Source organism: Centruroides vittatus, unplaced genomic scaffold, assembly GCF_030686945.1.
Source record: "Centruroides vittatus isolate TY-2023 unplaced genomic scaffold, ASM3068694v2 contig_1114, whole genome shotgun sequence".
In the NCBI taxonomy this organism is placed as follows: domain Eukaryota; kingdom Metazoa; phylum Arthropoda; class Arachnida; order Scorpiones; family Buthidae; genus Centruroides; species Centruroides vittatus.
In genome coordinates this window covers 490,448-514,381 of record NW_027120716.1, presented here as the reverse complement: position 1 = coordinate 514,381, position 23,934 = coordinate 490,448, and the positions used below count along the sequence as shown (strand labels likewise).

At 30.0% G+C, this 23,934-nt stretch overlaps 1 protein-coding gene across 3 annotated transcripts in view; it reads left to right on the top strand.

Moving 5' to 3' along the window:
• Nucleotides 1–23,934, top strand: part of LOC136977567 (protein expanded-like) — a 75,354-nt gene that overhangs the window by 31,207 nt on the left and 20,213 nt on the right. For all 3 annotated transcript variants that reach the window (XM_067273063.1, XM_067273072.1, XM_067273081.1), the window contains exons 4-8: nt 1,565–1,644; nt 2,475–2,554; nt 6,446–6,632; nt 17,047–17,271; nt 20,992–21,063. In XM_067273063.1, coding sequence (XP_067129164.1) covers nt 1,565–1,644; nt 2,475–2,554; nt 6,446–6,632; nt 17,047–17,271; nt 20,992–21,063 — 644 coding nt within the window. The remainder of the gene's footprint in view (nt 1–1,564; nt 1,645–2,474; nt 2,555–6,445; nt 6,633–17,046; nt 17,272–20,991; nt 21,064–23,934) is intronic.

Below are 23,934 nucleotides of genomic sequence, written 5' to 3'. Positions count from 1 at the left end.
TATTATCATTTTTAAAACTTTCCAAATACAAAAAATTTTATTAAAAAATAATGTATATATATATTTAAGGGATCAATGGATAAAACATTTTCTTAAAAGGAATTGATACATGAAAAAGGTTGAGAACTTTTGATCTAAATTAGTGATTCCCAACCTTTTCTAAAGTATGCCTCTCCCATTGGAGCTCGTATGCAATGTTGCCTCCCTCAACATACACATAAATGTTTATTCCTTTGTATTCCATATTTATTTATTTTTTATTACAAATTAAATGATACTGGTATGGTTTGAATGAAAATATGAAACAAAAATATAATTGCACTACTAAAAATACAGGTATACCTACCTATTGCACAAAGAAAATGGGTAATATCTGTACTTAGTGTACAACCAGAAGTTTATTCTTTCTGATTAAAATTATAACAATATAAATTAAAAAAATATATATTTTCCATATTTTCAATGTGGACAAATCAATGAAATTTGAGCTTGTTTTGAATTTCACAAAACGATTAATGTTTGGTTCTAACCCTGTCAGTTACACACGCAGGTCATTTTACTGCTGGAGCTATGGCTTTCACTTTAGTTACAAGGCCATTATTTTTCCCTGTAATAGCTGCAGCATCATCAGTGCATAAATCTATACAATCAATCCAAGTCAAGATTTATTATGCCATACAATGAACAAATTTCAAAATCTTCTGGTAAAATTCCCTTTATTTCAAATTCTTGCCATTTATGTTACAGCAATCTATATCAAAATTATCTGTTTGAGGCATAGTTGAAGACAGTAGCTCCAATTATGAGCATTACTTTATTTATAATCAACAATTATAAATTCCTCAGACAAGTTCTTACTATCTTTGACAATTATTAATTGTTTCAAAATTTGAATAGACACAGGGTAAGTTGCCAGATCCCGTGATTTGCCAATTGAGCTAATTTTGAAGAAAATTTTTGACTGTTTTTATGCCAATGTCACAATGTTTTTGCTTATTAAAAACATTTATTTCTGACTTTTTATCCCTTACCTTCAGATTTCTGACATTAAAAGCTGAAGTTTTATGCTTAGTTTTCCTTTGCAACATAGCAATTTGTTTTTTTGCAACTTTTAGATAAGTATTGCATAATCCTTGGTTGATTTCTGTCAACATGCTGTGAATGTGACAGCCGGCAGAGCCATCAAGAACAGTTTACAACAGAAATGTGAAGAAATTGAACAAGCATCATATATTTTACGTTTTTCACACTTTAAGAAAATTTATTTCTAAATGCATTTTATACTTGTAAAGTTGCAACTGATCAGTTGTTGTTATTCTTCATGTATAGAATTGTTCTTATATCAAACACTCAAAATATTGGTTTCTACAAATTCATTAATTAGAAAATTTCCCATATAGCCAAAAATTTGTTATTTTTAATTTTAATTTATGCTGGATTGAAGTCATCCAGTTTATTTTTTTCTATATGTTCAATATGTATCAATATTAAAAATAAATATGAAACTACAAAATATTTGTATATTTTAAATTATAAATTGATTATTTGTAAAATTTATTTTTAGGAGATGAATATCAATTCATAGATCCAACATTAAAGATTTCTAAAACAGCACCAAAATCATGGAAAGCACAACATGGTTATGTAAGTTGCTGTTACTTGTTTTTGATATTAATACAGAACTAAAACTTTATCTTTATCAAATATGCATAATTCTTGACTTTTTTTACATACCTTCACTGTGATAAATACCTAATTAATAAATTTATCAACATATATTATTTATAGTCCTGTTTTATTTAAATCTTATTGATTTTTAAATGAAACAGAAATGTTTTAATTCATTCTAACTACAGAAATGTGTAAATTTCAATTTAAAATAATGGGGCTTTCTAAGTAACAAGAAGATAAGTAAGTAAATCAATCGTATAATTCATTTTATGTGAAATGGATTATGTCATTGGTTTGATTGCTTAGTTGCTTGTTGCTTAGGATCACCCAATACAGTATCAACAGATAGATTAAAATTTTCATGACTTTAAATAAAGCAACTAAAAATACTTACTTTTTAGAAATTTCCATAACCAAAACTGATAAACCGTCTTTTAGAAAATCAAAATGGATAATCCCAGCTGTCTAAAATAGCTTTTTACTTTATTATAAACATATGCTTATTATCAGAGAATTGAATATTTAATAAAATTATTAAGTAAATAATTATTGAGTAATACATTTTAAAATATCAAAATTATTCATTTAAAATTATAATCTAGAAATTTTCAGTATATCTGTATTTAAGTATGTATAAAAACTTTGTCTTTAAAATGAAAAATATCTCAATTTATTCTGATAAATTAATTACATGATTTATTATTATTAACAAGTTATTTGTAAGAAGATAATTATCATTTTATGTTCCATAAATTTTAAAAAAATTTACATATATGTTATATATTAATTTATTTTATTTTTAGGGAGTTGATGATTCTGGAAAACCTTTATTAACTCTGCATTTCAAGATTCAATATTATGTAGACTGCCATCTTCTTATCAAGTATACATATATTTTTTAAATTTTATTTGTTTATTATTATTTATATGATATTAAGGGGGATACTATAGATTACTATCTATGGAATTTCGGGACTTTGAGTATATATCTGAACTGAGAGGACCAAGACGAGTTCAACGATACTCTACTTTTGGACCGGAGATGAAAAATAAGAAAGTTATCATAGTTTTTAAGTTATCATACTTTTTTAATGCTTTCATACAGATGGCACCGTAGTTGCTAGTGCTGCCATCTTGCGGTAAAGTCTTCAAACAAATTTTAAAAAAAACACGCTGAAAGGCAAGAAATTGCACGAACAGCCGAACGCCACTTCCTTTTTTTTCTTTTGTTCAAGAACTACCATGAATCAATAACTAATGATGTTAAACAATTGGCGGCCTGCCGGTGGCTCCCCTCCCAGGGAGTCTGTCGGGAGCACGAACAGCCGAACGCCAGTTCCTTTATTTCCTTTTGTTCAAGCATTGCGACTCCCGATCGTGATAGCGTGGTCGACTCGTAGTACTAGCTGACTGCGAGCAATAGCGAGACTGAGGGGCCGTAGCCCCCGAGATCGACTAGCGAGGATGTGCAAAAAGGACTTAACTCAAACTGTAGATAATCAGTGTGCTCGTGGATCAACATCTGCCACTGTTGAAGGTATATATGGCCGACTTGCCAGACTGCCTGTTAAACACGTGATAGGCTTAGTGGAGAGAGCGACGCGACTCCCGATCATCACGCAATCGCCGAAAAAAGTATGATAACTTTCTTATTTTTTGCCTCCAGCCCAAAAGTAAGGTACCATTGAACTTGTCTTGGTCCCCTCAGTTCAGATATATACTCAAAGTCCCGAAATTCCATAAATAGTAATCTATACTACACCCGATATTAAATAACATATTTTTATCAAATAATAAAAATTTTGTATTAAAGTCAAATTGGGCTACATTACTGCTACTATTAATAATTTTGTATACTAGCAAGCATTTGCATATATTTGTTGCTTTCTATTATTTATTAATATGTAAATTGATTATTTATCATTGTTTGGTAAATCAATTATAAATAAAGTAAAAGAAAAACATCACTAATAACATATATAAAAGTGAATATAATTTCTGTTACTAATAACACACCATCAAGCTGTAATTTCAATTGTTGGTTTCAAAAAAGTCAATATATTGTTATTTAAAATAACATATTAATTTTTGAATAAAAAATAAGTTTAGCCAGAGGAGTTCCATAAAAACTTGAAAACAATAGCTTATGAAGATTTCAATTTTAATGGATTACAGTTTATATAAAAAAAAAATCATTGAAATGCCATTATAAGGACAAAGACTCCAGTAGTTTTAAATCAAGCAGTATAAATTGAAGGAATCAGTCACTTAACTTACATTCATACTGATTGATTGATTGATTGTTAATTTTAATATAATTATTCTAAAATTAATAATCAATTTAAAAATTTTGAACATTTGAAAACAAAACTAAAAGCTTTGATAGTGTTTCATTTGAAATATATATAACTTCAAGGAATGAGAATTTATCTTAAGTTGTGATTATTTCCCATTTGTGATTTTAACATTTTAATGATACAAATTACTACAATGTAATAAATAAATAAAAAAGTGATGATCAAATGGTGATTAAATGAATAGGTAAATTACTTTTTCATTCTTATTATAGTATCAGTACATTACATTTTATTCAAATTAAATTCCCATTCTGAATAGCTTTAGTATTACTATCAATTTCTATTATTATCTTTTTAATTACACTAAGTTGAGGCATGGAATAAACTTTGTTAATGGAATGGTGATTGTTGGAGTTTGCTAAATATTTTGTAAACATTTTTAATTTTCTTATCCTATTAACTTTTCATAAATACCTTTGTAACAATTTAAAACATGACATTAAAAATCAACAATTATCAAAGGATTAAGTCAAAAAATTTAATTAATTTTTTGACTTAATCCTTTGATAATTGTTGATTTTTAATTGTTGAAAATGATTATCAAATTTAAAAATAATCCACATCAAAAACTATTATTAGGATTGCTATATTTCTAGTTAGGTTGAAGTCTTTCATAAAGATTCTATTTGAATTTATAGTTTGCATAAGTTTGCTGATTCTGATTGCTAGTATTTGTAAATACTCAAAAATGCTTATTGGATAATTTACAAATTTAAGGCTTTGTAGAATAATGGTCATTAAATAAGGTACAACTATGTAATTATCTAATATATTAGTATAATAATCATAATAATATCTAACTTGAAAAGTTAAAAGAAGCCTGTATTTAATAAAAACAAAATTCTTTTATCCAGATTAACAGAGAGTTTTTTCAGTTAAATCAAACTGAACAAAATTTCAATTAAATTATTTCAAATTTTATTGTTTGGAAAACAGTTTCTGACTGATAGATAAATAAATAATATACATTTAACTTAATTTTAATTATAATAGTCAAATAATAAAAAATAAAATAAATTTAAAAAGAATTTTAAATTATATTTTTACTGTTATAGTTAAAATTAATATATATGTATATATATAATAATTTTCTATGTATATTTATTTCTAAACTATTACCACAATTTGAATTATTTATTTGAATTAACTTTCACTTGTGAGGATCATCGTTCTTCTGTTTTATTTAACTGAAATCATTTTTAACACTATCTATCTGGATAAAAGAATCTTATTTTTATTAAATTTGTGCTTCTTAACATTGAAATTAACTATTACTATAGGCAATCCTTGTATAATGCAGGTTCACAAATTGCAGCAATCCTTGTATAACATGGTACTTATTCAGTGTAATTTTGATATGAGAGTTCATATGAAATTATCTGTGTATTTTATTCTATTAAATGTTCTTTCAGTTACTGCAACATAGTTTGCCAATGTAGATTTTTCACTTCTCACATATGGTGAAAGCACTTTTCTCTGTGATGATGAAAGCTTTTTATTTTTCATGGCAATCCTGTAAGAAAATTTTAAAACATCTATCATGGGTTCACTTATTATGTATTTTTTTACACTGAAAATTCTGGTATTTTGTGTATAAGCTGAATGCTGCTTATAATTTTCTTTTTCAGTTGTTTTCCTGAAAATAGCAGTTTATTAGATACAAGTTAGTTAAAGTGCATAGCAATGAAAGTTTGTTATTTACAATTCTTTAGTTTACAAATTTTAATAAGTTTGTTTTTGTTAAAAGGAATTTTCTGAATTAAATAAAACTGTTTTTTCCTACATAATAGATAAAATTTCTATTAAAAAAATTGTTTTGGAATGTAAACCGACTTTTTATATATAATATGAATCTCTCATAACATATTTTTGTGGAACCTAAATACCACATTAAAGAAAGATTACTTGTATAAATATTGTACTAGTATACAATGTGCAGGAAAATCACCATATACAATCTAATAATAATAATGATGATGATGATGCCACTATATTGAATACATGTCATATTGTGAGAAAATTCCTGAATACACACACACACACTGATACACTTCTTTAATTTCTGTTTTGATTACTATGCCTTGACATAGTACACAGCCACCGGTGTTACCAAGTATATCTCACTTAACCCAACATAATAATAATAATTATCTTCTATTAGGCCTAATAATTATGTAAAAGTTGCTATTGTTTCTATAATCAGAATTAAAATGTTGTTTTTGTCTTATTGCATGTTTCTAAAAAAAAATTTTTATGAAGATAGTAATTATTTGTATTTCTTTAAACACATTATTACTAGTTATTATTTGCAAATAATAATTTCATATTATATTAACTTTACATATCTTACAACAAAAGACAAGTATAAGTTATATTTAGATTATGTTTAATAATAGTTATTTTTTGTTTATTTATAGTGATAAAATAACAAGGCACTTCTATTATCTGCAATTATTACAAAATGTAATAAACTACTCACAATCTCTTAGCAAAGAAAGAGCACTCTTGCTTACAGCTTATGCACTTCAAGCTGATTTTGGAAATTATAATAGAGATAGACATAAAGATAAATATTTTGATCCTAAAAAATATTTTCCAGAAAGAGTAAGTTTTTATGAAAAGTTTTTAGTATTTATTGTATTACAAATTCAAAATTATAGTTACTGTAATAGTTATAGTTACTTTCTCAGTGTTATTAACATGTGAATTATATTATATACATTTTCATTCATATTAATAAATTTTTCTTGAATTTCAACTTTCAACATTTGAAAGTTTTTCTTATATGAATGCAATTTATGTGTGAATGCAATTTAGTTTTTTGTGGACAAAACTATTTTCACAAATAGATTGATTATAAAATAAAATGCATGGTTGTTTAGGAAAACAACTTGTTAATATAGCAAAATTTAAAGTTTTTCATAGATTGAAAATTAATACAACTATCATTTGTTTTCAATGAATCAAATTATTTTGATGCAAATTCAGAAATTAAAATTTTATTATAGAAACTTATATTGATGCTTTAGCATTTTTATCATTACCGTATTTACTCGCATATAAGACAAGGTTTTTATTCATTTTTCACTGCTTCAAAAACCTAGGTCGTCCTATACACGCGAGCAAAGGATTCTTTTCATTTTTGTAATAATTTTTGTGAACATATTCACATTTTTTACCGGATGCTCACCCTCTGATGTTTAAAAACAAAAGTATTTTATCTGGGTTGTTTGAATCCTTCTTGTGTATTGTCAGGAGTAGCAATAGGAAAAGCAAAGCTTATGAATTGAATTCCAAAATTACATGGGAGCCTGATATAAGTTTTAATTCATTCCAATGTGAAAACAGATGATTATTTGGAAATCAGAATTCGGAGAAACTCACAAGTGTAATTGACAAAGAGTGAATTCAACTGTTAAGAATTGGAAAAAAGATTCCCGATTGTCCAGCTTTACATGAACAAATTATGTTGTCGATTTTACAAGATTTTTCCTTGAAGTTTAAAATGCCAGTAATTTTTGTGGGACAATGTGTTCATTTATGTTCATTTGATATTTTACTTGTGATTAAACAAAATAAAATTAGAATTGTATTAATAAATTTTATTTTCTTTACTTTGATCTTTAAAGTCACACTCGTCCTATATGCAAGATCGTCTTATATGCAAATAAATACGTATTTCAAAAATTTACTGTAATTTTGGTTGGATAACACATGACATATAACCCACAATGCAGAAAATTGCAAGAGCAAAAATTAAACCTTTATATAATCTGCCCTATTGTATACTCCGTGCCTCTGGGGCAGCCATTGAAAGCAAGAGAATTACTTCAATTTAGAAGTTGTCATCTCAAGCATTAAAATATTGGTTTTTTTGTTTCATTTCTGTTAAAAAATCATTGTAGATATACATAAACAACCAAGCCCAAAAGTTCTATAATAATCATATTAATTTCTGGATTATTCAGACTATAGTTGACTATTAATAATTAATATAAAATAAATTTTTCTAAAGGTAGGTGTTGATCACTATCTTATACTAATATTAACTAATAATTACAATAATTTTTGGATTAAATTCAATAATTTTATTTAAGTTTTGTTTAATAACTACAGTAGAGCATCGATTATCCGACCCCCGATTAACCGACCGCGTTCTAGTCAGCAAATTCAAATGTTTGCTAGTGATGTAGCGCTACAATATTTGGTTATGTCTTGGCTACTTTAATATTATTTTTGTTAAATTTTTGCATGTTTTAGCTGGCAGCCCTGACTCGACCATGAAAGGGAGGCTAATATTTAAACCAGGCCTAATACACTATACTAATAATGTATTTTTTCATACTTTTCGGTTATCCGGCTTTTCAGTTATCCGACCAACCCCAGTCCCCAATTGAGTTGGATAATCGATGCTCTACTGTATTAAATTTAATTCAAAATAATTATTAACAAAATCAAAACTAAAAGTGACATAATCTTTTTGTTTTATTTTTTAAACTCTATAATGTAGAAATCTGTTTTACATTAATTAAAAACTGACATTTGTCTAAAATGTGAAATATTAAATAACTTTCAGTCTGAGTTTGCATTAGCAAAGATAATAGCTCAGTAGTGGCATAAATACACAAGCATACTTTAGTGTATTATCTTTGCTAATATGCATTTGAAGATGCTTTATTTGTATTGTATAGTACTCAGAGGCGTAGCTAGGGGGCGGTGGGGGCGGCTCCAGTGGTGATATTTGAAATAGTTAACAAAGGGTTCGCTAGCAGAAAATTTTTCCCTGACAATCACCGACAAACAAAATGGAAGTTTTGGCTAGAAATAAATACAATACCTTTTCTTGCGATATATCTAATAATCAGTGGCGTATTTGGAGCGTAATGAGCCCTGAGCGAAGACCAGGTAACAATAGTATATTAGTGCTATCGCTTTTTTTCTTTTTTTTTTTTTGTTTTAGGTAGAGAAATTTTTCACCCCGAATGGCACTGCTGATAATAGACAGATGTCATCATTTCTCGAAATACAATATCCTTTTTATTTCGCTGTCCATAGCCCGACACGTGTTCCACAGCCATCTTGTATTATCTCGCACGTGTGAGATTGTGGGATCTCTCTTATGACTGGATCTAGTTTCAAGAACTCTCTTGAATTGATCACAATTAGACCTCGTTTCAGTCGAGATTGAAACGGTCGAGAGAGATTGCACCAAGACATAGTCCCCAACCTTGCTCACAATCTAGATTGAAATGCTCAGTGCAAACGGGGTATAAGGCTTTAGTTTAGTAGTATTACAGAGTATAATACATATATTTTAATATATTTTTAAAAAAAAACAAAACCACTGAGAAATGTTACGTGTGTTTAACAAGGTTCGGAAAACTGAAAATTTTAACAACAGGTTCAGCCAAACCTGTGCAAACCCACTGAATATCACCACTGAACAGCTTGCCCCAGGTGTCACCCGTGTAGGGATGATACCCGGAAGGGCTGTACCTAAAAAAAAAAAAGAAGAAGGTCAACAGCTTGCCTCACATGACAGTTTTTTTGCTATGAGGAGATGCCACCAGCTGAAAATCTTACTACGATTTACCCTATAAATCTAAACTAATACATTGCAACGTTGCATATTCATTACATCGTTCAAGTTGCTCGAGTGCAAAGATATTACAATTCAACAGTGTTTTATAAAAGAATTAAAAAGGGTGACACTACGATATTCGCACCAGGTGTCACCCATGCTAGCTACGCCACTGATAGTACTTAGACTTAACAGGAAAGTTGCTACTGAGAAATCTCTCTGAAATACTGAGAAATTCATCCCTTTACTCGCAGGCCACCTTTGTAATTTAATTGCAGCTGTTTATGAACTGTCCCAATTGAGCTGTTCACATGCCAAATCGATTAACTCCATTTGTAAATCCTTAATATAATCATTATTATTTTTACATTTTTAACATAACTAATTTTGTATATTGTTACAGTATATGACAGTATATAAAAATACATTCTACAATGTTTATTTGAATTTAAAGTTTAAAAAGAATTTTTAAAATAATTTATATTATCAGTTTTTATACTTTTTGTTTTATGGAGTTAATTGATTTGGAAAGTGAGTGGCTCAATTATGTAAATTAAGTGTAAAATAAATAAATAAGAAACATTGTTTTTATTTTAAGACTAATTTCCTTTGTCTAGTAATAATAATAAAATAAACAACTAAACTTGGAAAAAATTAAATAGAAAATACTTTTATTAATATTAAAACTATTGGGCTGCAATTTGAAAAACTGTAGACCTATAAATTCTTACTGTCATCCATCTGGCTGTCTGTCTTTCCTTAATCTCAAGAATGATGTTAGATAAATGAAATTCAAGACCAGACATGGAAAGCTTAGGGGCAGGAGGCCCTGATTAACTATATATGAACTTCTGATGCAAACTGGAAGTCACATTATTTCAATTTAAAAAGTTTCCCCTGAAAGGAGTTGGACAGATGACTGGCATGACTCCATTGCTGACAGAAAAGTATGATGTACAAGACAAGACACATCAGTACTAATTTGAGGTGGAGAGCCTATATTTTAAATGAAATAGATTAAAAATTGCAGTCCAGCATTATGATCATGTCACAATAAATAATTGTTGGTTTTTTAATCATAAATAATAATTGCACACAATTTCTGTGTATCTTAATTGCATGATTTTATTTTAAAAAAATCTTAACCTATCAAAATAGGTCAGGTTTATAGTGGGGAGTATAATTAAACATTTTGTATCAATTTTTGTGGATATATGAATAGATAATTGTTAGTCTGGTGGATTAATTGCCTGTCATTGTCCTATCTGGCCAATGTCAAGCAACCAAGCCTGTCATACAGTATGAATCAATTTTAACTCATGACTGAAGTTTAAAATTGGCATATAACTCACCCCATTGCATAACCTGCACCCCCTTTCAAATTATCTTTCAACACAGATAATCTGTAGGTTATCCACCTGAAATTATGGTAATGTAACTCTATAATAAAAATTTCAAGAGAGGTGATTGCCCTATTGCCCTTCTGGATTCACTAGTGAAAACAGTGTTTTGTAACTATTTTTAGTTCATATAATTTTATTTAATATTTTGAAATGTAAGATTTCAGAAATATATTAAAGTCTTAATTTAGAAACAATATTATAAGTCATTTTGTTTATCAATTAACACTGATATTAAAGACTATCTGTAATTAAACACCAGAAATAATGAAAAATAAAAAGTCCTCTCATTAAAATTTGTGGTTATATTATGCAATGCAGTTTGTCCTCTCTAATAATTTTTTTTAACTGATTTGCCTAAAACTACAAAGATCATACTGAAAGTCATGAGCAACAACTTTTTATAAATCAGATTAATTTACTGAAATAAATTTTTTGATAAACATTGCCAAGTGTCCATGTATCTAAACCTTATGAAGTTTATGAATCAAAGATTAATTTATTTTTGAAAAAACAAATACATCAAATTATTTTTCAGACTTTTCTTTATTTTTCCATGTAGTCTCCATTTTTTTGGATACATTTTTCCCACTGTTGTGAGAACTTGAAAATTTCCTTATGATAGAACTCTGTTCCAGCAATGCAAAAAAACTGATGCACTGCTTTCTTGATGTCCTCCACTATTTTGTAGCATTGGCCTTGCATATTTTCCTTCATAGCACCAAAAAGATGATAATTGGAGGGTGCTAAATCGGTAGGCAGATTCTGTAGGCAGGTTACAGAAGAACTTCCCACCCGTTTTCTGAATTTACTCCATGGTGTAATGAGCAGTGTGGGGCCTCACATCGTGCTGCAGGATGATCTTCTTCCCAGGACATTTATTACACAATGCATGACAGAGCTCTGAAATGTCATGAAATAGTGAGCAGCATTAATAGTTTGCCCAAGTTCAAAAAATTCTACCAGAATCATCCCATCTGCATCCCAGAAAACAGACCCCATAACTTTTCCAACTGATGTCACTATCTTTGTCTTCTTTTTTGTTAGGAAATTGAGATGGTGCCATTCCATACTCTGTCATTTTGTTTTGGATGCATAATGGTAGAACCAGCTTTCATCATCTGTCACAATACTATACTCAGCAAAAAATCATCTTCATTTCCATATCTGTTAAGAAGTTCTTGAGTGATGGTTTATCTCAAGTTTGTTATTTGTTTCCCATTTATTGATTTGCAATAGTGAATCAATAAATGGGAAACCCAGCAGGCGCACACTTTCCAATATCCTAAACTCTTGAGCATCTTCTGGATTGCTCTGTGCCCTATTCCAAGATTTGCTGCAATATCTTCCATTGTTACACATTAGTCTTCCTTAATGATCTCATCCACTCTTTCCTTGTTGCATTCATTAGATGCAGACAGCCTCTATGAGACTGATCTTCTAAGCTTGTGTTTCCATCTTTAAAATGTTTTATCCATCTTCTAACACTGCTGGAGCCCATGCACACATCTCCATAAGCACTCCAAAGTCTCTGGTGAATTTCTGCAGTGGAGATTCCCTATTTAATAAGAAATTCAATCACAGCATGCTGGCAAAACAAAACAGTTGCATTTTTTTTTATTGGATGTCTGTGATCATGTAATGGAAGCTAATAATGTCACTACTTGCTTGTGGCACTGTCTGTAGTCTATAGAATATAACAATGTTCTTAGTTTTATGTAATTAATAGATTGTGATTTATAAAAAAAATTGTTGCTCGTGACTTTCATGACTTACATATTACATTTTTTAAGCAAAAAGAAGTTTTTAGATATTTATTTTTAAGTGATAATATTTGATTATACAAAATGTAATGATGAAATATAACAAATTTATTAGTAATTATAATATATTTTAATAAAAATTAAAATACAATGAAATCTACATTAACGGACACTTCCGAATAGAGGACATCCCTACTTAACAGACATTTTATCAATCCACAGACCCTTCAAATAGGACATCTATAATATTTACTTTTAGTGGACAATCCAAATAATGAATATCATCATCCATACCCTACCTTATGAAAACACAAAGTCATTTTTAATATTCTAAAAGAATTAATTATGTATGAAATATTTTAAAACTAAAACAAAGAATCATTTCAAATACTCCTTCAGAGGACAAATGCTAATCGTAGGCATCAAATAAAGATTGGCTTAAAATAGGAAAATGGGAGGAGAGCAGGTTGTAAAAAGTCGAACAATATTCATTATCTGTTAGAGAAGATTAATCTGGTTAAGCTGTTAATCACCATTTATTGTCATACATATTAATGTTATTAAACTTCTGTCTTATTGTTAGAATTAAGCCTATGGTACAGTACCAAGAAACAAACTTTTTGAAGTTATTCATTCATTCAACAGAAACCATAGTACAGTAGTAATGAAAAATAAATGGTTATAAGTATTAATCAAATTGGAGACAAGTCTGCCCAAGAGGGACCACCATTTATTTTGCGTTTCAGACTAAAAACACACACACATGGCGACAGGCCTTCCTTTTTAGGCTTCGTGTCGCCAGTAGTAAAAAAGTCCTTTAAAGAAAACACAAACATCCGATTAAAACTAAAGGAGTCGGTGACATACAGACGTCTTACTCTTCAACCATCCGGCCAATGGGTGTTTCCGCTTTTTATCTGCTGGAACAAGCGCTGGAAAATGCAAATTTTGAAGCTGCACCCTGGCGACGGTATTTTAAAATTTCTTTTCGTTGATTTTTCTGTCCAATGGCGGGATTATTATTAATCAAATTTAAAACTAAAACAAAGAATCATTTCAAATACTCCTTCAGAGGATTTGAAATGGACAATTTGATTAATAATGTCTGCCCCTCTTGGGCAGACTTGTCTCCAATTTGATTAATAATAATTCCGCCATCGGACGGAAAAATCAACGAAAAGAAATTTTCATTCTACGGCAAGCACACAAACAACACAGAAACATACACATGGCATATATAGACTACAGAAAAGCATTCGACAGTGTTCCACACAGTTGGCTGCTACATATTCTACATATGTACAAAATACATCCATCACTCATTGCATTCTTTCAAAACACTATGCAGCACTGGAGAACAACACTACATCTCAGGGTTAGTAAGAAAGGAAAGCCCGATACAATAATGACGCGATAATAACACGATACAATAATAACGTGATAATAATAACCCGATACAATAAAAGTAACGCGAAGTTATGTCCAATGATATATATAATATTAGGTTGAGTCATAAATAAGTTCCGTTTTCTAAACTAAAATTTATTTGCCAATAAAATGTACAAAAATAGACTTTAATCTAACACATATTCACCATCATTATTAATGACTTCTTGCCATTTTTCGGGCAACTTGTCAATTCTCCTTGCATAAAATTCTGGTGGTATTGAATAAAAAAACTCCTGGATGAACTCCTGGACTTGGTCATCATTTTGGAAGCATTGCCCTTGTAAAGCATCCTGCAGTGCCCGAAAAAGATGGAAATCTGTCGGTGCCAGGTCCGGTGAATATGGTGGATGAGGCAAAACAGACCAGCCAAACTCCAAAATTTTTTTTTGTGTAATCTTCGCTGTGTGTGGCCTTGCATTGTCATGCAATAAGGTGATCTTTTTTCTGTTAACAAGTGCAGGACGCTTTTCATGAAGTTTTAGCCGAAGTTGCTCTAACTGTTGTATGTATACATTTGCAGTAACAGTTTCATTGCGTGGCAACAACTCAAAATGGATAATTCCTCGACAATCCCACTGTACACATAACAAAATTTTCCTTCCATGCACACTGGGCTTAGGGTCTGGTTGTGGCTGATAATTTTTGTCAACCCATTGTCTTTTTCAAATAACATTTTCGTATGTGATCCACTTTTCATCTCCCGTAACAATTTTATCCAAAAAAGATTCCTTTTTTGCCAAGAAAGCAAGGTAGCAGCTATCGACCTTCTGTCAGCTTTATTCCGTTCACTGAGGTTATGTGGAACCCAAACTCCCAGCTTGCTTACTTTTCCTAGTTTTTGGAGGTGACGATTGATGGTTGATTGGGATGTGTGCAGTTTTTCTGCTAACTCCCTCGTCGTTTGCTGTGGATTCTGCTCAATCAGGACCTTTAAAACGTCGTCGTGAAAGTCTGAGGAGCGGCCTGGTCTTTCTTCATCTTTTAAGGAGAAATCACCAGAATGAAATTTTGTAAACCATTTTCGAACTGCTCTGTCTGAAATTACACCACTGCCGTAGACATTGCAAATCTTTTTTGTTGTTTCTGTAGCGTTATTGCCGAGTTTAAACTCCCACAACATGATATGGCGTACATGCACTTTCAAATGTTCCATTTTAAATGAATTCAAAAATCATTTTTTATTACATTATTGACACTTCAGTGTTAAAATTTACATTTATAGACTATTTGCTAATAGCCACTAATAAAACTCAGTTGAAGCAACACAACATCTGGCAAGTATTTGACAGTCATTTACACTTACTCGCTAACGGAACTTATTTATGACTCAATCCAATATATACACATACAAACCGAACAATCAAAAATTTGGTGCAATTACTATTACTATTTGGTGCAATTTATCTGCTTTTATTAAACAAAGATTATATTTTTTAAAGAATTTTTTAATTCTAATATAAATACCTATGTAAAACCTTGCTTTGCCTAACCTTAATTTAACTTTCTTGATGTTTAGTTTCTTCAAATCTTCACTTACTTTAATTTAATTTCTTCTCCTTGTTCTTTTTTAAGATCACATCAGAACGTTGCATATTCTATATTTGCTATTGTATTTATAACTCTATTAAACAAAGGTAAATTCATACTAACACTGTATGACAAGAAACGTATATAGTCCTCTGGTATTTTTCTAGTAGACAAGTTAAGGACAAGATTTTTCTGCCATTCTATTTTCTCATTATCTAATGGATAATCAAATAATTTCAACAATTTAGCTTTCTTATTTTTTATATACTTTCTATTATTAAAAGTTTGTAAATTTAAATTTTTATTTAACTTCTTTTTAATCTTTAATTTTAGCTCAATGTAATGTTTTAGAATTTGGAAGTTGTTTATCCTCTGTAAGTCAGAAAAGAAAGAAAATTTGAATTTTCATGTATTTTTCTACAATACAATTATGTAAGATGGAGAAAGATTTTGGTCTCTTGTAAAAACTAAAATAAAAAAATAGAACAAACAGCAAAAGATATTAAAGATTTTTCTCTGAAGTGGAAAACTTCAGTCACAATGATTAAAGGAAATACTGTCAAAAATCTTATGAAGAGCATTCAAAAGAAACTTTGAAAGGAATGCTGCAAAACTTAAGTTATTTAATAATTAACTTGTAATTATTCAAGTCTTAAATATAAAATACATTTATATTTTATAAAACAATCTTTTAAATAAAAGTAAAATCTTTCTGATTACATTACAAATAAAAAGGCTTTTATCTTTTGAATTTTACAGATTTCTATCATTACAGTCATTAATTCATATTAAATGATATCAATTGACAATACTTCAAATGGTAATGATTGATAAACTTGAACATTTATTGTCATCATTTTAACTATCTTAATTTGAATCATTTCAGTTTAATTGATTTCAATTGTGCTATTTAAAATGGCATCAACTGATATTTTTATTAGGGTTTTAATCTTATTTTCAACAATGTACTGTACATACCATAAGAATATTTTTAACCAATACAAAATCAATATCACTGAGACCCTGTTCTCTTTTCTTCTTCTTTTTGAGTTATCTAAATGTCTTCCAAGTAGAGCCAAAACATTTATTTTGTTAAAATATTTTCATGTCAGTGTATTAGTTTAACTACTGTTTCAGTTTGTTTTCTTTTTATTCTTTTAATATTAAAAAGAAATTTTGAATGATATTTAATTAAAATTGTATAGTTATCACTTTTAAATGAAAAAATATATATATTATTTTCTTTTTACAATATTTTATATAATGATAATTCTAACAGAAAATTTTTTAAATTTTAGATAATACAGAATTTGGGAGAAGAATACATTATTAAACACACACCAGCAATGCATAAAGATAATACATCACTAAGTCGAGGAGAAGCTCAAGTTATGTACATAAAAGAAGCTTCTGACAGTACAGCTCCTCATAATTTACATTTTTATAAAATGCACAGGAAAAAAACAAAAGCTGATTCAAATGTGTGGTTAGCTATTTGTGCCAAAGGAATTGAAATATATGAGGTATTAGTGATTTAATTTAATATTTATAAAAGCATTATTTTCTGTTCAATTTTAACTTAATCCTGATATCTGTACAACTTATTTAATTATAGTTAAATATTATGTAATTATTAAGGCTTATCAGACTTAAAAAGCATTTAAAAGCATTTTTCATTTTTGATAGTGAATATCTTATAAATTTTGGAATTATACATAGTAATACAATTGAAATATCTGTTTGTGTTTTGTAAAAAAAAAAATTAAAAGCATTTTTTTAAAAATTTGGAGGAAAATGACAAAATGTAAACCTTGTATCAAGTGACTGTCACATATGAAACCCTTTAATGAAACAAAGCTGAAATCAAAACCAAAATGACGACTTTTTGTGTACTAGGGTAATAAGTTTAGGCAAATGTGTGTTATAGATTACTTCTTGCAATGCCTAAAACCAGTGTAATTCCCTGTGACCAATTACCCAAGTTTCCAAATACAGGTTTGGTGGTTGAAAATCCAAAACTTCAAAATATACTTCACATATTATGCTGCTTATGTATTATTTAACAAGAAAGTCATTGTGAAACAACATATTTCTTCTATGAAATAAATTAAAGCTAAAACTGAAAGGAGAAAACAGCCTTTAATAGCAGAAAGTGCTTGAGAAGAAAATAAGTAGATGACTTTTGACTGCATATTTTCAAAATATTATTTATATTAAGTTAACACGAAGTATTTTATAACAGGTGGGAAAACTTGTGTGAAACAGGAATGCATTTAAACAATCCAATGTTACATTAATAGATGAAGTTTGTGCAACTAAAATGCAGAGAAAGAATATCAAGTGAATTAATATTTTGGCATTACTTGTCAGGTCTTAGAGATGATCTGCAAGAGATTGTGAACTTGTATAGTGGCTTTGATGTATGCTTTATAATGAACAAATCATTTCATTTTTAAGTCAAATGATTTCTTCATTATTAAGCATTAAAAAATTTTAAGATTCTCAACCTCTTAATATAAAAGTTTGGATCATTCACAAAATCTTGATTGTTGCATACAAGCATTTTGGAGAAATGTAATGCTGTAAGTTGTTGTGGAAGAGACTTTAATCATATAAAAAATTCTTGTCAAGAAAAAGTTAGTTAGCTTAATAATTGACAGTGCTTTACACTGGCAGAAAGTTGAAGGGTATTGACAAACTTCTATGAATTTTTGTTAATACTATAGTAACAAACATTAATAATTGATTATGTTTAATAGTTTTGTTTAGTACTATGATAAGTTATTATACAGGGTGTTTCAAAATGAATATTGGGTTTCAAGGCTTTGTAGTATTTATTACATTTAAGTTACAATTATAAATAATACATCAAATGAAAGAGCAACTCAAACAGTTTTGTTGGGTACATCTGTGATGCACTGTTTCCTCTGGTGAGGAAACAGTGAGGCTTCTCCTAATGGTGAGGAAAAATACCCCGTGGATTGACAACTTTTTAAACACCATCAATAACAATCCATATGGACTCGCACTTAAACTAGACCAAATGTCGTCTTCATAGGTGCACTTTTTAGACATCTCCATGCATATCAACAATAATGAAATACAAACGATGGTATACTATAAGCTGGGATTCTCGCCACTATATATACCAGCAGAATCAGAAGACCCATACCAATATAAAATAGCTGCATTCAGAATGTTAGTAAAAAGAGTGTTCACCCACAACACCAAAAGAGAAGATACAACTAAAGAATTCAGGCACTTTGAAGATATAGCAGCCACACATGGATACAATAGGAGCATAATTCGTAAGTTAGCCCGGAAGCTCCATACTCCACACACAGGAATCCGCAATAACATAGGACTAGCAGGATCTATCAAGATTCCTGAGCCAGAAAATAACACAAAACGCATAATTGTCTAATACAACAAAAATCTTCATCACATATATAATAGCGGAATAGAAGGGGATCAAATTAACATACACAAGGACTCAGACTATATATGAACTACTAAGGAATGATAAAGACAAGTTGAATAACAGGAGAGCACCAGGGGTATACAAAATACCAATCAAAGATAATAGGTTTCAATGAGACTTAGTGTACATAGGATCAATAAAAAGAGCATTACAAAAAAGGCTAACGATATAGACAAAGGTAACAACATGACAGCCCTGGCAATATATGCATCAGATCAGGGTATACATGCGGCCCTAGAGAATTCTACCCTTATAAAGAAATCATTCCAAACTGATCATATCAGGGAATTGGAAAAACTAGAAATATACAAAGCCAGCAGAGCGGGGAACTGTATAAACTATAAAGACAACAACACTATCATATGCATGGCAATATACATATCAGAAGGATCCTCAACAATATTGACATTTTATTCAGAGAATTCCAGGATAAAGAAATAATATGCAGAAGATGGACCTATATAATGGAGTAGGACATAAATAGCCAAATTAATTTGTATCAAATAATTCGAATGTTTGAACTAAGTGTCAGTTAATATTTGAACTCTGGGCATCCCAATATTAGAATTGTGGCTGTACGCCATATTTTTGTACATATGTATTTTAGATTTAATTAGTTTTAATAATTTTCTCTCTTTCTTAACCCTTCTTTCTAACTTCCTTTGTTCATTGTTCTGGCTTCTGGGAACGGGGGCTTCCCACTCCCCACCCACCAGGGGGCCGTGTGGAACAAAGAGTTCGAGTGGAGGACGAGTCAAATCTGGGTCAGGAAGGGTCACTTTTTCCCCGGCCGGACACGAAGAAGCACGGACGAAAACGGAGAGCTCGTGAGACGGAATTCTACGAGGGCCGAATGGAGAGCCGTGAGGTGAGGATCTGGATTCTCGAATCAGAGACACCAAAAAGAAACTATCCTAGAAGATTTTTTTAAAACATTGACGAACCCAGAGACACGCAGAATAAAGCACCAGCCAGCATCGAGTTCAGCGAGAACAAGGGTACCCCACTATCCTATCAATTCTTCTCATTTCCCTATCTCTATACTTTTCTATCCCTAGGTTTAAGTTAGTTAAGGATCACGCGGGTTTCATTAGTATTGTCGGGCAAGTAGTTTCCAAGGAGGTAAGCTACTTGGGTTATTGTTACTAACGGACAGTAAGAGAAATTGGACCGAGGGAATCCAAAAGAACTCATCTGTATATATTGTTTATCGCGAAATTAAATTTGTTTTAATTGAATTCACGTGTCTGTGTATTCCTATCGCACTTCACACATCACAGAATATTATTGAACCCAAAGCAGTTCTCGATAGAAATATGAAAACGTTTGTTCAAGCAAGTAAATATTATTATTTTTACTGGAAATAAAAGGTTTTGAAAGATAGTTGTTGCAACAATTATTCCAGACACACTGATCAAGGTTTGGGAAGAACTCGCCTACCGACTGGATGTGTACCATGTGATGAATGGTGCTCATGTTGAACACTTGTAGGAAAAACTGTTTGAGCTGCTCTTTCATTTGATGTATTATTTATAATTGTAACTTAAATGTAATAAATACTACAAAGCCTTAAAACTCCAATATTCATTTTGAAACACCCTGTATATGTTACTTGAAAGCAACTTTAACTTTAGCTACACCCAATAATTAAGATTTTGTAATTTATGACATTTGAATAATAATATTTTTTTATTTTTTATATATTAATGGATTTATAAGAAAAATGAGTGTTTTATTATATAAAAATAATTTTGAATTCCAGGAAAATAATGTAGGATTGAAGAGCAAACTATCAACATTTTTATGGCCTGATATTGCTAAACTTTATTTTGAAGTAAGTAAATTTCAAATAATTTTATAGATTTTTTTCAAAGATATTTTAAATTTACTATTAGTTTACAAACACAAATGACCAAATCATTTTTATCAAGCAAATTTTTCATTTGTTTGCTGAATTCTTCCATGGATGTGTTTTGGTTGACCCCCTCATCAACATGGCATTCTCCAAGTTTAATCATAGTGCAACTGTATTCCAGAACTCATTACCATTTACCAACATATTCCTATTACCTTCAAAGATTTACATATAAACAGTTTTAATTTTAATTTTTTAAAAATGAATATATAATCATCAAATAATTATCATAAAGACATAAGCCTAAATATATTAGGAATTTCAAAATTATTAGAAATAAAACTAATCAATATGATTTCAGGAGCCTTGCAAACAGATTTAATAGACAATATCCTCTTACAAATTTATGACCACATCTATACATTTACTGAGAGAAAATTTTTAATTACAAATGTTTTCAGCCTACTCCTATTTCTTAAAACCATTTTTAGAAACTGTTCTACAAATAGAACATTCCATTTAAATTTTAACCTTTGAAGAATTTTGAACAAAAATTTAAAATGAAACGAGTTAAATAAATAATTTATGAAAAAGATAAGGTTAACAATAAATAAAAATAAACTTAGATATACAAGGTTAACAAAATACAAATAAATACAGTCGATTCCGTTTAATTGGGACACGTTGGGACTAATCCAATTAAGTGGCTGCTCTGATTAAATGAACTAATAATAAATTCTAAAATAAAATAAATAAATAAGTAAGTAAAAAAATAATAATCAGCTACTGTATCTATTTTAACGCTTTATTAAAGTAAAATACAGAAAAAATTTGTACTATAAATTATACAGAAAAAGTAACACATACCACATGTAATAAATTTTACAATTTCAAATTTTAATCCTGAAAAAATGCATCAGGTGTAGTCTGTCTTTTGCTTCTGAAATTTTGCAGTTCTACAAAATCAGCACATATATTCAGTGCAGATGTGGGGCTTCCTTCATTACCTTTTTGCATAAAATAGTGCTGTAATCTGACTATAAATTTTTTGCCTCATGATTTGTCAAAAGCACAGGTGGATCATCATCTTCATCATCACTTTCTTTGTCAAATTTTTGATGTTTGGATTTAATGACATCAACAATTGCATCCTCAAAGTTTTCATTTTTGTTGTAACATGATAAATTGTCATCTATTGATGATAGGAACTTGCAGTATGCCTTCATTTTCCTCTGCTCAAAATTTCAGGAACATCCAAAGGTTTTAACTGCAAAGCAGTTTAGTATTGTGCTGCTTTTTACAGCTTGCCAACTGTCAGCGACAAACTGTATGGCTTGCAAAATGGAAATTTTTGTGCTGATTTCTCTGGCTGTTGATGAACTTGTCAATAGATTTTCATCAATGGATTCTAGTATGTAATTAACTAATTTTCCTTGATACAACATTTTAAAATTTTTGGTTAATGTTATCCTAGGTAGCCAAGATGGCGGCCATCTTGACTGCGATTTACGATGAAGCAGATATGATCACGTGATATGCTCCACGATTTATTAAATACTAAATCCCGATTTTAGAATTTAAGGATTTTGTTAAAATAATTACTATTTCGAAGTATTAAAAAAATAAATAAAAAAATAAACAATAAATATAATGTTATTATTTACGTCATTGTGCATGCTGCTGTTTTTTTTTCCGACGCTTGGTTTGGACAGGAATTGATACCGTTTGACTACTTGTCTTTCTGTTCTTCTTTTTTCCGCCCTTGTTCCTACTTTTATCGTTATTATCATCAGTAATATTGCATTCCTCTCTTTTCTTCACCTTTTCTTCGACCACCTTTTTTACTTTTTTCTTAATATTAGAAACTGGGGCTGCAGGGACTGCCTCGGGTTCTTTCCACAAAGGAATTCGTTCTGAACCGGGATATATCTTACTTAAAAGGTTCACAAGTGTGTAGAACTTTTCCCCAGGTTTTTTTGAAGTCCAACCACAAAACTTTTTATACATAAAGGAATACATGTACGAGTCTGACAGATCCTCGGTGTAATGCTTTGGTAGATTTTTTTGTTTTTTAAATACCCCCATAGCCTTTCTATATTTTGCGTATGGTCTCCTGTTCTGGGGTCAACGAAATTCTCAGAGTGATTGACTGTCTTGTGCTCTATTTCGACACCTTCTAAATCGTCTATGTTGTTGTAACCTTTCCATTCGTCAGTTAAGACCAAGCTTCCTGAATTGACAAATTTCGATATAATCGAATTTAGCGTGATTTCGGAACAATCGTTTACTTGACAGATAAAACAACTCTTGTCTTCTCGACATATTTCCCCTACAACCCATTTCGTACTTTTTAGTTTGTGGCCTTTTTCATATTTTCGTTTACATATGACAGTCTCGTCGATTTTGACGGTTTTCTTTGGACCTCCAATTTTAAACGACGTCATATTGTGCAGAGCAACTAGCATAATAAAATGTATATGGTTGGACCAGTCGACAGCAGCCTTATTTGAAATGCCCACAGCAATACCCGAGGTGGTCAAAGAGCATTCCAATGCAATGTAATGCCATATAAAAGAAAAGATTCTACTCCATGATATTTTTCCACATTTACCTTTAAAGATTCCTTCGAATGCGGAACTATTCGACATTTTTTGCATCTCATCACACACGAATCTCGGTCATGTTGATAAAAAATTTTGCACGAATTCAAACAATTCTTACACACTTCCTCAATATGCTGTAATCCTAGACTCACCACAAATTTTTAAAACCTTTATCGATTCTAGGGTCCATACCTAATTCGGAAAATTTCGATTCGAGCACTTGATAGAAATTATGGGTGGTGCACAC